Below are 13,391 nucleotides of genomic sequence, written 5' to 3'. Positions count from 1 at the left end.
GTCCAATGAAACAAGAATAAACAGATAGAAGTTCTTGAATAGGTAATCTCGCATCAAGAGACGGAAAATTAGCGTAGAATAACTTGAAGAAGTGCAATCGTTATACCAGAAGGTAGTACCATTAATGCTGGTGAAAGAACAAGGTGCAAATCCAATATGGGAGAAGGTGACGATCCTCGAACGGAAAGCTCCAAATGATCCAATGACACCGGGGAATCAAGACCTGCCATTGTCGTTGTCTGGGAATCACGTCACAAGCTGAGAATCCCGAATCGCAACACGAACCGTGTCGGAGACCTACTATGTAATCGCACTCATCCTTTCGACGTCTTAGCTTTTTATATCCTAATCATAATCCTAATCCTAACCCTCTACCCAATCCTGACAATCTAGGCTTGTTTCAGTGACTTATAACATGTAGCTCTGATACCAACCTGTGGCGCCCTCCAAACCCGGGTCAGAAGTTTGGGGTCCATAACACAAACACAATATATCAACCTGTATAAGAAATATTATTTATAATGACCGTGCTTCACAAAACCATGGATTGCAACAGGTTAAAGTATGAAAACAAGTCACGACCTTAATTTTTATTACAACGTACCAAATCCCAACTAATTTAACTTACAGCTGATAATAAAATTATTCTTACAATCTTACTATCTCACTACCTCCATAAGCTTCTGCTAGCTTGATCCAACTCAATCTGGAATCCTAGCTCATACATTGAACTGGGAAACCTCGCTATCAACCGTATCCCTTTTTAACTGTAGAATACATAAAAAGATTTGCAAGAGTGAGCTAACTAGCTCAGCAAGTCATAATAACAAAAACTGGGGTTAAACAATGATCAAGTGAGATGATTCAGATGAATCAAGTTTCTTTTTAACTAGTCATTAGAATTGGATATTCATTTTAAGTTTTAAAACCAAGGTTAGGCTGATGATCAGTCACACAACCCCGAGCAAAGCACACAGCACTGCTCTAATTACTGGATCCAAGGCACACGTTGGCCTAATTCGACCACGAATCTGGTCTGACCACGAATCTGGTCTGACCACGAATCTGGTCCATATAAAGAAAACTATCCAATTCTAAAACAATTCAGTGTAATAACAATGTAATTCAATGAACAAGATCATATTCAACAGCGATAAAGCATCGGTATTAAAACATAATGCAATTCAAGATGCATCACATGGGTGTATCAAGGTACGTATAAGAAACGGTTTTCAGTTTGTAAAGTGATCAGGTATTAAACAAATAATGATTGTTCGAGGTATAGTTCTTTGATGTTGTAAGAAATGGTTGAGATATAAAAACTTTTGTGTTTTCAAGCAATTTCGTTCCAGTGTTTGAAGTTTGGTAGTTATACATTTGAGAAGTAGTATCATATTTGTGTGGTTTGGTGTCTGAGGATCAACAAAGTACGGTTTGTAAAGAATAAGGCTTACGGCTCAAGATCAAGAAAGAATCAGGGTTTAAGGGTAAATAGTTTGAAGCATATGCATTATAAAACAGGAGTTATGTTTAATGATAACAATATGTTATAAAACAGTTTGAAACATTGGTAACATATCTTGAAGAAAAGTTCAAAAATACTTGCCTTACAAGGCTTTACAACTATTACTGATCAACCCTGAGCCAACTCTGCTGCTCAGGTTCTAACGCCCAACCATTAGATCCCATTGGATTCGACTTCGACACTCAGGTCTTTCTGTTGAAACTCTACTGAGCTCGTCGACTGACCACTATGTTATCTTTAGTCCATCGTCCACTTTCAGGTTCCCGACTATAACCTACAGGGTCGAAATACCCTACGTTAGACGTCTAGGTATGCTTGACATATCCTCAATACTAATTTTTACTTAACGATATTCAAACCCGACTCGTAATTATATGGATTATTATAATATAACAACACACCCAACAGTCAGGGTTCACATTCTCGAGAAATCGGTTTGGTGTTCGCTTTCCGAAAATACGTATACTTGTAATTTCACAAAATCAGGGTTATGGATTTTAGCAAATTATTTCATCACATCGTGCAATCGAGTTCCATATAAGACACATATATATATCTATATAACCATTCGACGTCCCGATAATCGTCAGATACGCTTCCGTATTTTCGTAGGTGAATTTCCCGGAAATCGGGCAGCGTCTCTTTTGTTTATCGGACTACCCGTCGAACACAATATCGACGTCAAATCAATTCACAACAACTACAATGACAACCCAAATCACAATCCAAATGCACGAATCCCAATCACCGATATTATTTAACTATTACTCTTATTCGCATTTTACATTTTTATTCATATTAGGACTGTCCACCGTCGACTCGCCGAGGCTCATCGTCGACGGCGGTAAAATTCGGAGGTTCTTGATGGCTTTTCACGAGCAAACTCCCAGGACACCTTCCTAACACCATTTTAGCATCAAAGCAATGCTAAATCACCTCGATCCCTGTTATATGCCTGAAATGCAAAAACACTACAAAACACGTCAAAAACACAAATAACTTGAGTATAAAACATCAATTCAAACCTTTATAGAGCATTCTAAGTGGACATAAATGCCACTTAACAAATGCTCATTTTGTAAGATGACAGCCTCCAACCCGAAACCTGAGGCATCCGTCTCCAACATGAATGGAAGATCAAAATTAGGCATTCCCAGGACTAGTGTTGACATAAGGGCAGTTTTAAGTTCGTCGAAAGCTTGAGTAGCCCGAGCAGTCCAATCGAAACACTCTTTTTTTTAATTGTTCCATAAGGGGAAAAGCCAAATGAGCATAATTCTTGATGAACCGCCGGTAATACCCGGTTGGTCCAAAAAAACTATGCAAAGCCTTAATATTTTTTTGGAACATGCCAATCTATCATCGATTGTACTTTCTAGGGGTCAACAGCCACACCTAGGGGGAGCAAACGTTGGATCGGTTCAGTTTTTATATAAAACCGGAACCGGAAGTCTTTGGTTTTTAAAATTAAAAACCGCAACCGATCCATCAGATCGGTTTCAGTTTTAAAAACTCCGGATCGATTTATATCGGTTCGGTTTCGGTTACAAAACCGGTCAAAAAAATATATTGCATAATGTTTAGGCATCGTGTACAAAAACAATTATTCCAAGGTTTTATATTCATATATTATACAATCAAACTGTATGTATTGAGTTGGCTTCTATACAAATGCATACCTTTTCTTTGGAAAATTGGTTTTTGAAGAATTAGATTTTAGCATTTCACCAGACATGAAAATCTGGTGTGCGCAAATGTACTCCCCCCTCCGTTTATGACCACACAAAACCAGGACAACGGTAATTAGCAGAGAGGAAAAAAAGATGTTTAAAGTGTTGAATCAAGTTTATATTTATAGTAATAATCAAGCAAATCCATGATATATCCTAGAAACTTGCATAGGTATTATTTTTTGTAGCTCTGTACAACAAATATTGAGCATCACATTGCGTGATATCCATATTGTTGTTAAGCTTGGTTTGGCTAAAGAGTTGGATGATCTCTAAGGTACCAGGAAATCAACACATATATTTAATCGAAATATTTGTCTATATTGCGCAAATCACAAATCAACTCAGTAGTTTACATATATTTGTTAATTCCAAATATATATACATATATATATTTATTTAAATAATCGGTTCGGTTCGGTTTTTATTGGATCGGCTTGGACCTAAAATCGGAACCGCAAAATTATCATCGGATCGGTTTTTTAACTTTTCGGTTTCGGATCGGTTCGAATTTTTGCGGATCGGTTTTTTACGGATTTTACCGATTTCGGATCAGTTTTGGTTTTTGTTCGGTTTTTTGCTCAGCCCTAGCCACACCCCGCTGGGAAATTAAATGACCAAGGTAGGCTACTTCCAAATACCCAAACTCACATTTTTTATAATTAGCATATAACTGTTGTTGTTTATGGAGCGTCAACACTGTCTCTACATGATTTATATGCTCATTCTCGATTGTATTATATAATGAGAATATCGTCAAAAAAGACAAGAGTAAATTTATGAAGGTAGGGGCGGAATACCTCATTCATTATGGTCTAAAAAGTAGCAGGTGTGTTCGTCAAACCGAACGGCATCACCAAGAACCCGTAGTGACCCTCTTGTGTCCGAAAAGCGGTTTTGGGGACATCTTCGCTTCTAACTCGGACCTGATGATACCCAGATTTAAGATCCAATTTTGTAAACAGCATGGCCCCAAGCAATTCGTCTAAAAGCTCATCTATAGTGGCTATGGGGAATTTGTCAGGGATCGTCACCTTGTTAAGAGCACGGCAGTCAACACATAAGCACCATGACCCGTCTTTCTTCTTTACTAAAAGAACAGGGCTGGAGAATGGGTTTTTTGACAATTGAATTATCCCAGCCATAAGCATATCGTGTATGAGCTTCTCAATTTCATCATTTTGCACTTGTGGGTATCGATAGGGTCTTACATTTATCGGGTCAGTACCTTCCTTTAACACAATATTATGATCGAGCAGGTGGTAAACCCGATGGCAAGTCAAATACATTCGTAAACCGTTGCACGACAGGCTGAAAAACTTGGGCACCTCCTTTTCGACTTTGCTTGTGATGCTTTCATTGTCTTCCCCCTCAAGTAATTGAATTCCACTAGAAACCCCTGCCCTGCTTTTTTCAATGTTTTCATCATTTCCTTGAGCGAAATCCCAATCCTGCCCAAAGATGGATCCCCTGTCAATATAATGATGTCATTGCCCATCCGGAACTTGATTTTCTGAGATTTCCAATTCACCGTCATCGTTCCTAGCTTATCAAGCCATTGCAACACGAGTATTAAATCTGAATTTCCCAGGGTAATAGGTAGAAAGTCCTCAATAATTGTAATGCCCTGTATTTGGAGTATTATCGACTTGAACTCCCTTTGACTTTGCACTCTCTCTTTCGTACCCAAAGAGACACCGGAATTTCTTGACGGCTTAAAATTAACTGCCAATTCTTCTACGGATTGAGTGGAGATAAAATTGTGCGTAGCTCCTGGATCAAACATGACTATCACTTCCTTCCCATTAACCTCTCTCTTAAGCTTAAATGTTTTCGGGCTAGTAATATCCACCACCAAATTCAAAGATATTTCCAGGTGTACCTCATCTTCCTGCTCATTTTCATCTTCTCTACCACCCCCTAACCCTCTATAGTCTTTATCCCCCGAATTTTCCTCTTATTCCTTTGGCACTTATGTCCAATACTTCATTTCTCATCGCATTTAAAACATAAGCCCTTAACACGCTTCTTATGAAGCTCTTTCTCGCTTAACCTCCATAATTCCCCTGTAGGCTTATTACTTGGAAAAGGACTACTTCTCGTTGATATTCCTGAAGACCCCGTATATGATTTTGGGGAGACAAAGTAACTACTGCTGCTAGAGCGTGGCGATAAGGATGTCGTGCCCATAAAGTTGTTGGCCTTAAAAGATAGGCTTGCTGCTACTCTGCTTTCTCCCTTGTTTTTGCCACTTCTGATTTTATCTTCTACCTTTTGATTCATGGCATGGTCAACAGTTAGTGGCCCCAATAGTCTCACCTTCGCTCGAATATCATCTCGCAGTCCGTTCAAAAATTGCCCCAATGACAGCTCCTCGGAAAAATTATCAAGTGGTGCCAGTAACTCTATAAATTTTAAACGGTATTCTGTTACCATTCTCCCTTGACGGTGAGCCAACCACTGCTCTTGCAACGTGCCCGCTGATTGGGACCTAAATTGTCTGCACAAAAGGGCTTTGACTTGTTCCCATCGCTCTATAGGTCGGTGACGATGTTCCCACTGAAACTATGAGAGGGCTTGGCCTTCAAGTGCAACTACAGTAGCTTCCACTTTCTCTTCTTCCGTAAGCCCATAGAAGCTAAAGAACACTCAGCTCTGAATATCCACACATCCGTGTTCGACCCATCAAAAAGAGGCAGATCCAACTTCTTATATCGCCATGGGCCTCTCCCTCCCCCATTAGCCAGCCCTTTTTGTACTCCGTGACAGACCCAAATCCACCAGGTCCTTCACCTGACTCAAATCCTCCGGGTCCTCCACCCGACCCGGACCCAACACCCAAACCCATCTGAAATCCATCGTTTTTCTTTCCCCCATATATGATGCTTTCTCCAATTACCCCACTCTCTAAAAACTCATGTGGAGCTTCCTGTTGCTTCAACTATTGAGATTGCAAGGTCGCGAGGGTTGATTTGACCTATAATTGGAAGTGAATCTGACTATCTCGCATCGTTGAGATGAGAGACTCATGGGCCTCTCTAGATCTGTTGATCTCTCTTTCGAGACCAAGCAATAGAAGTTATCATCTTGTCCTATTGATGCTTTGTAATCTCATCCAGACTTGTGGTGAATCGATTAATTAGAGTTTGTTGCATCGCCGCCACCGTTCCTTTTATCGCAATTGAGACCTCTCTGGCCACGGTCTCTCTAATTGAAACATGAGTCACCTCCAACTGAGTCTCCAACATATCTAAACGTTCTGTATGTGATGGTGGAGCATAGATCGGACCTGCTATGATACCACTTTGATAGAGACTTCTACTTATCAATAAATAATTATCACAGCTCACGAAAGGGAGTAATAAATCGATTATTTGGTAATTGAAAGAAATACACGAGTGTTATGATATGAATCAATATGTAAACACGAATCTCACTCTTGATTACAAATTGAAGCTAGACCAACATTCGAGAGGCTGGAGCTTTCCTATTCAGACCCTACTCACAACCATAATGCATAAAACCCTATCCCCTTTTTCCAAACAGTCTTATCCTTCTTTTCTTGTGTTAGGACTATTTTGACCTCCTTGCTTTTATGGTAAGACTCTTTTGCCCCCAGGCCTATTTCTAGCATAAGTCAGCAGCCTTGGTTGATTTTCGTACTGAGTCACAACATCTACATGTAGAATGACTTGTCGACATCTTCAGTTCTCTACATGGGCTTTTGACTTGTCGACATCTTGAGTTCTTTACATAAAGATTTTGACTTGTCGATATCTCTAAAATCTCTACATGGAGAAATAACTTTCGATATCTCTGAGATCTCTACATAAGGAATTTGACTTTTTGATATCTCTGAGATTTATACATGAAGAAATGAATTGTCGATATCTCTGAGATCTATACATGAAAAAATGACTTATCGATATCTCTGAGATCTCTACACGGAGAAATGACTTGTCGATATCTCGTGGGACTTCTCTACAAGTCATTTTGGACTTCTCGACAGACTTCTCTATATCCCTTGATTTGTGACTTATCGATATCTTGACTTAGAATATTTTTCGTAGAACAGTATATTCAAATCCAAGCTGCTACACTTATCTTTGAGGCATGATCATGATTTGATATTCTTCCAGAGTTTATTCCTTAGCTTGAAGGTTGTTCACAGAAAAATCCCACAGTCTAATCTACTAAATATTTTTACAGTCTCAAAAGATATAATTACAAAATACAAATATAGATTATCAAACAATTTAATCTTAGAGTTGTCAATATGATTTAGTGTTGTTATATACATGCATGTCTTGCACAACATTCAAAATAAAAAATGATCATTATTTATTTATTATTGTCATTATCATCATACACTAATTAAAATGCATAATTTGTAATGAAGATAATATTTAATGTATGAAAGAAGAATAAATTGATGATATAAAAAAATATTTAATTGATTGGAAAAGCTAAGTATCGAAATCATTAAGTATGTTATTCTGAAAGTTTCTTTCCGTTTAAAATAAAAAAAAAAGTATACGAAACTTGAAATAAAAATTATATAACCGAATAGTTATGGCCTATTGGATTGTTGAAGTAAAACCTCGAAAATTTATAAGATATCGATAAACTCGTAAATTCAATAAGAATACGATGAGTTCAAAAATTCAATAAAAATTGAAAGCCCGGAAAATTGTTACATAACTCGATAAACTCGAAAATTCATTAAAAAAATCAATAAACTGGAAGACTCGATAAAAGTTCAAACTCGAGTTCGGAACCGGGCCGGCTCGATATATAAAGGCCATGAGTGTGGACTCCGGTCGGGGTGCCTGATATATAAACATGATTGGTAAATGCAGTAATTTTTTGCTCCATGCAGTAAGCACAACTTACAGTAATAACCTTACCTCATTTTCTGAAACTCGCGACATTCATAAATGATGCATTAACCTACTATATTAAATAGTATATCTATGGTATAGCCCTTTCTAAATTTTAAGCATCTGGTTCATATTTTTCTGAACATAATGTAATAATTTTATATTTTTATTCTTCAACTTTCAGGTATAAAAAAAAATGCTAAATTTTATTAAAACACATAATACAATTATAAAATGTAAGTTATTTTTACTCAAGTTTATAAACTAGGAAATAAGTTTTAGTCCACGATGTCTTTAAAATTTTAATAGTCATGCCGATTTTTCGAGAACTCATTTCGACATGGATGTTGTACCAAAATATTCAATTTTAATTAATTTAGTATTCGTGTACTTTCGTTTTGTGTCATGTTTTTTTGTGTAAAATTGAAATATATTAAAATCGTAATTAATTAAATAAATGAATAAAAGCATAAGGTTATAATATTATAAATATATATTCATTATAAATATTAATATTTAATTATAACATTTATTTATACCGTAAACTTTGTGTGTTGTTATCCAAATGGCAAACACAAAATCGATACTAAATCTCGACTGCGTACATTCTTGTTCATGTACTAAAAACGCAAATATAAATATTTAATTTTTATGTTATTTTATATAATGTAAATCATGTCATATTTAAAATTATCGGTTCTATCTTTGAGGTGAATGTTATTAAATATATTTGGAATTATGTGATATTAGCGTCATAGAGGGAAAATTTGTAAGAGTATATAATTTGTGCTTAAACCCTTTGATCTCTTAACCACCGAAATGTCCTCAAATTCATCACCACCACCATCACAAATCATCCAAAAAATTAGCACAGCCCTAACCTCAAACCCCCAACAACCCCTCTCCCAATTCATCCCACACCTCACCCCACCCATAGTCCTCTCAATTCTCTCCTCCAAAACCCTCTCTTCTCGTCCCAACTCTCTCCTCTCTTTCTACAAATTCACTCTCTCCCACACTCCCCATCTCTCTCCCACAACCCACACCTCTTTTCTCCTCACTCTCCTCCCTCCTCTCTTCAGCCACAACAAATTCTCCGACGCCAAAACGCTTCTCACCAAACACATTGCCTCCGACTCGCAACATCTTCTTCATTTCAAGCTTTTGCATCCTGATAAGACATTGCCTAGACCCACCAAAGCCCTTCTCGATACGGCTGTCGGGGCGTATGTACAATGTGGACACCCTGTTCTTGCACGCCAGGTGTTTGATAGAATGACTAAGTTAAAGTTTCGACCTAATTTGCTTACGTGTAATACATTACTTTGTTGTTTTGTTAGTAAGGCGGATAATGCGGATTCGGATTCTATTTTGGTGTGTAAGAAGATTGTTAATGATGCCATTAGGCTTGGTGTTTCGTTGAGTACGTCGACTTTTAATATTTTGATTAATGGCTATTGTTTGACGAATAAGTTTAGTGAGGCGATGGAATTGTTGAGGAGTATGAGAGAGTATGATTGTTTGCCGGATAATGTCACGTTTAATACTTTGTTGGATGCTTTGTGTAAGAAAAATAGGTTGAGTGAAGCTAGAGATTTGTTATCGGATATGAAGAGTAGAGGGTTGTTGCCTAGTAGGAATACGTATAATATATTAGTTCGTGGGTATTGTAAAATGGGGTGGTTAACGGATGCTGCTAAGGTTATTGAGTTGATGAGTTTAAATGGTGTTCCGCCTGATCTTTGGACTTATAATACTTTGATTGACGGCTTGTGTAGTGAAGGGAGAGTTGATGAGGGGTTGAGGCTTCGAGTTGAGATGTGTGATTTTAAATTGATGCCTGATGTCGTTACTTATAACACTTTGATTAATGGATGCCTGCAATGGAAACGGCGGAGAGAGGCTATGAAATTGATTGATGAAATGATGGAAAAAGGAATAAAAAAGAATGCAGTTACTCACAATATAATTATAAAGTGGCACTGTAAGGAAGGAACGATGGATGCGGTTGGCGATGTTATTCTAGAGATGGATGCAGATGGATTTGGACCTGATCCTGTTACTTATAATACTTTGATCAATGGGTATTGTAAAGCAGGAAATCTAGGAGAAGCTTTAAAGTTGATGACTAAAATGAGCGAAAAAGGTCTCAAGATGGATACCTTTTCCATAAACACAGTTCTTCATGCTCTGTGCATGGAGCAGAAGCTCTCCGAGGCCTATGAATTATTGAAAAGTGCTAAAGGGCAAGGTTACACTGTTGATGAGGTTAGCTATGGCACTCTAATTGTAGGTTACTCCAGGGATGAAAAAGTTGATATTGCCCTAAATCTTTGGGATGAGATGAAGAGCAAAGACATCAGACCAAGTCTTATTACTTACAACTCTATCATTGGAGGACTTTGCACATCAGGAAAAACTGAACAAGCAATTTACAAGTTAAATGAACTTTTCGAGGATGGGTTGTTCCCTGATGAAACAACATACAATACTATTATAAATGGGTACTGTGGGGAGGGGAATGTTGAGAAAGCGTTTCGGTTTCATAACCAGATGGTTAAGAATTGTTTCAAACCTGATATGTATACTTCTAATATTCTACTTCAGGGGCTTTGTAGAGAAGGGATGCTGGAGAAAGCCCTCAGACTCTTTAAAACTTGGATCTCGAAAGAAAAGCAGTTAGACGCAGTGACATACAACACATTGATAACAGCTCTATGCAAAGATAGGAAAATTGATGATGCTTTAGCCCTCATGATTGAAATGGGTGAAAAGAAGCTAGGTCCTGATAAGTACACATACAATGCTATTCTTTTGGCACTTACTGATGCAGGGAGGATGAAAGAAGCAGAGGATTTAGTTTCAAAAATGATTGCGATGGATAAGTTATCTGAAAAGTCTCCTCATTTGGATAAAGAGCAAGATGTTACTTGTAAAACTAAAAAAGAATTGGATTCAAGCTCTGTTGCTTATTCAGAACAAATTAATGAGCTATGCAGTAAGGGGAAATACAAGGATGCAATTCAAACTTTTGGAGAATTGTCATGTAGGGGCATTACGCTGGACAAATCCACATACATCAGTTTGATTAGTGGGCTCTTAAAGGGTGAAAATAGTACTGCGGCAAGCAGATGACCCTATATTGATTGCACTCCCGATAATCAAGGTGGTTGGTTTTATTACAGTAACTTTTTCGAGTAAGAACGGTCTTTGCTCGAAATTCTACTTTTAGTTCTCTTGAATCTTGATAAAATGAAAATTACCTGTTTCTTCGAATGATAGAAATTTCAGTGCTTGTATAGTTGTTGAGTCTTATAATCTGAACCAGTATATATTCATATGTGCGTAATTTTGTATGCATGAAGGGATTTCAATATGGAAGTTTCAAGTTGGAAGAGCAGGTCAAATATTAAATTGTTCAATGACGTCAGGGCCGTGTATCAAAAGTCCTTATATAGTTTTCGCTGTCTTAATATGGTCAATTAAATTAAAGAATAATGAAACTCCATTAGTTTGATTCTAGTTGTCGGATATATGTTTGTGTGTACACATCTATATGGATAAAGGTCCTTGAGCTTTAATGTCAATCACTTCATCTATTAATCAGTTTTCAGTTAATTGTCTAACATTATATTTTGGTGTAAAGCAGAAACCATATATCGAATAGTCCATCTCATCTTCTATGGATTCAATGCATGAATTTGATCGTTGTTTCTATAACTCTGAGAAGAGGGTATGAATGACTGCATAGACATAGAAGAACCCTGGTAGGCGGTTCCATTGTTGCTCCACTCCATATAGAAGGTATTATGAGTTCTTGAATAGTAGTAATTCATTTTCTTAAAAAAGGAAGTGTATAATGGTTATATTTTTATTTATATGTGGAAGGATTCTGTGATTTTGTAATGTGGATTGATCCGAAGTGGGTTGAGCAGTAGTAGGAACAAATGTCTTCATGAGAAGTTGCAAGTTGCAGAGAAAAAAATTGCTAACCAGGATTACAGACTTCTGTTGGATGAGAGAGAAATCCACCATAGAGTCTATGAGAAGAAGAAAAAGATTATTGGAGAAGAAAAGCAACATAACATGGTGATTTTCTTTAATGTGGCTGTAGTAATGGTTGTGATCTGGTAAGAAGTATCACAATACAGTTAAGATATTTTGGCTGAAGTTAATGCTTTGTAAATGGTTTTTGCAGTTAAAGTAATTAATACATGTAGTAAACTGTGGTAGTTTTGTAAGTTGAGGTATGTAATGAATGAAGTTTGACAGTTTTACACGTTTGCAGTAAAAGCATGTAATAAAGTTTAACAGTAGCATTGATAATTAGATAAGATTATGACAAAAGTTAACATGACCATGAGTTTGTCACAAAATGATGAACTGGTTAATATTGAACATTAAAAAGGACCATAAAAGTAATTGACAGAAGAATACTGTATAACAAAAGATAATCTTGTTTATAAGACAACATATAGGCTAATCATCTGCAAGGTTCATTGTGTAACCTTGACAAATTCTGATGTTGAATTGTTTTTTTACACTGACCTTGTACTCCTGGCTGAGGGAGAAGACCTCACTGATTCAGATTGAGAGCACCCAGAAAGTTGTCCCGAAATTGGCGTGGTTCCTCGTGCTGGCGAAAATGGGCTTTGACCAGGTGCTGGCATGAAAACAGCTTGATACCCCAATGGCCCCCGTAGTGTATCCTCCAAGCTTCTAGACTGAGTTCCTGTCAAACAATGGTCCTTACCTTGATCATTGTTTGACACAAAAGGGAGCTTCTTCTTGGGCAGAAAGGATAGAAATGGCAACTTATCCTTTCTTTTGTAGCCTTTTTTACCTTTGTTATTGACATGATTCCTTTCAGGTTCTTCTCTAACCACATTTCCTTTGTTAGTGTTCTTGACCTTGCTTTGCCTGCCTTCTCCTTTTTTTGGTCTGTTAACTTGCAGTGTTTGTCTCTTGGGCTCCTCTGGTGTCATCTTATGAGAATCTTGTGTTTTTATTTCCCTTGTAGGTGTTGTCATTGCAGGTCCTGTCATTTTAGGTTGAATACTTCTCCCAACTTCTCAGAGTATATGAACATGCATATATAGAAAATGAATCCATACTATGACAACAGTGTATTAATATAGTACTCACAGATTATGACAAATCTAGCACATTGATTATGACAAATCCAGGGTTACAGTACCTCTGTTAATTGATAATCGATGTGAAGGCAGTGTTGTCGAAGCTGGATTTGTGAAGAAA

At 37.2% G+C, this 13,391-nt stretch overlaps 1 protein-coding gene across 2 annotated transcripts; it reads left to right on the top strand.

Annotated features, from left to right (window-relative positions):
* The first annotated feature begins 8,919 nt into the window (after positions 1-8,919).
* Positions 8,920-12,412, top strand: LOC141667181 (uncharacterized). Of its 2 annotated transcripts, none has more exons than XM_074473575.1 (3): positions 8,920-11,301; positions 11,785-11,939; positions 12,024-12,412. In XM_074473575.1, exon 1 carries the CDS (start codon positions 8,955-8,957, stop codon positions 11,268-11,270), a length of 2,316 nt encoding a protein of 771 aa, XP_074329676.1. In that variant the 5' UTR covers positions 8,920-8,954; the 3' UTR covers positions 11,271-11,301; positions 11,785-11,939; positions 12,024-12,412. The 2 variants fall into 2 exon arrangements, with proteins under 2 accessions (XP_074329676.1, XP_074329675.1); XM_074473574.1 differs by having other exon boundaries at positions 8,920-11,332.
* The last annotated feature ends 979 nt before the right edge of the window (positions 12,413-13,391 follow it).

Source organism: Apium graveolens, chromosome 6 (assembly GCF_009905375.1).
Source record: "Apium graveolens cultivar Ventura chromosome 6, ASM990537v1, whole genome shotgun sequence".
NCBI classification, from domain to species: Eukaryota; Viridiplantae; Streptophyta; class Magnoliopsida; order Apiales; family Apiaceae; genus Apium; species Apium graveolens.
This window is presented reverse-complemented; position numbering and strand designations above follow the sequence as displayed.

Excerpts from the sequence above, each read along its gene's own strand:
- LOC141667181 (XM_074473575.1), top strand. The coding sequence starts at position 8,955 with ATGTCCTCAAATTCATCACCACCACCATCACAAATCATCCAAAAAATT.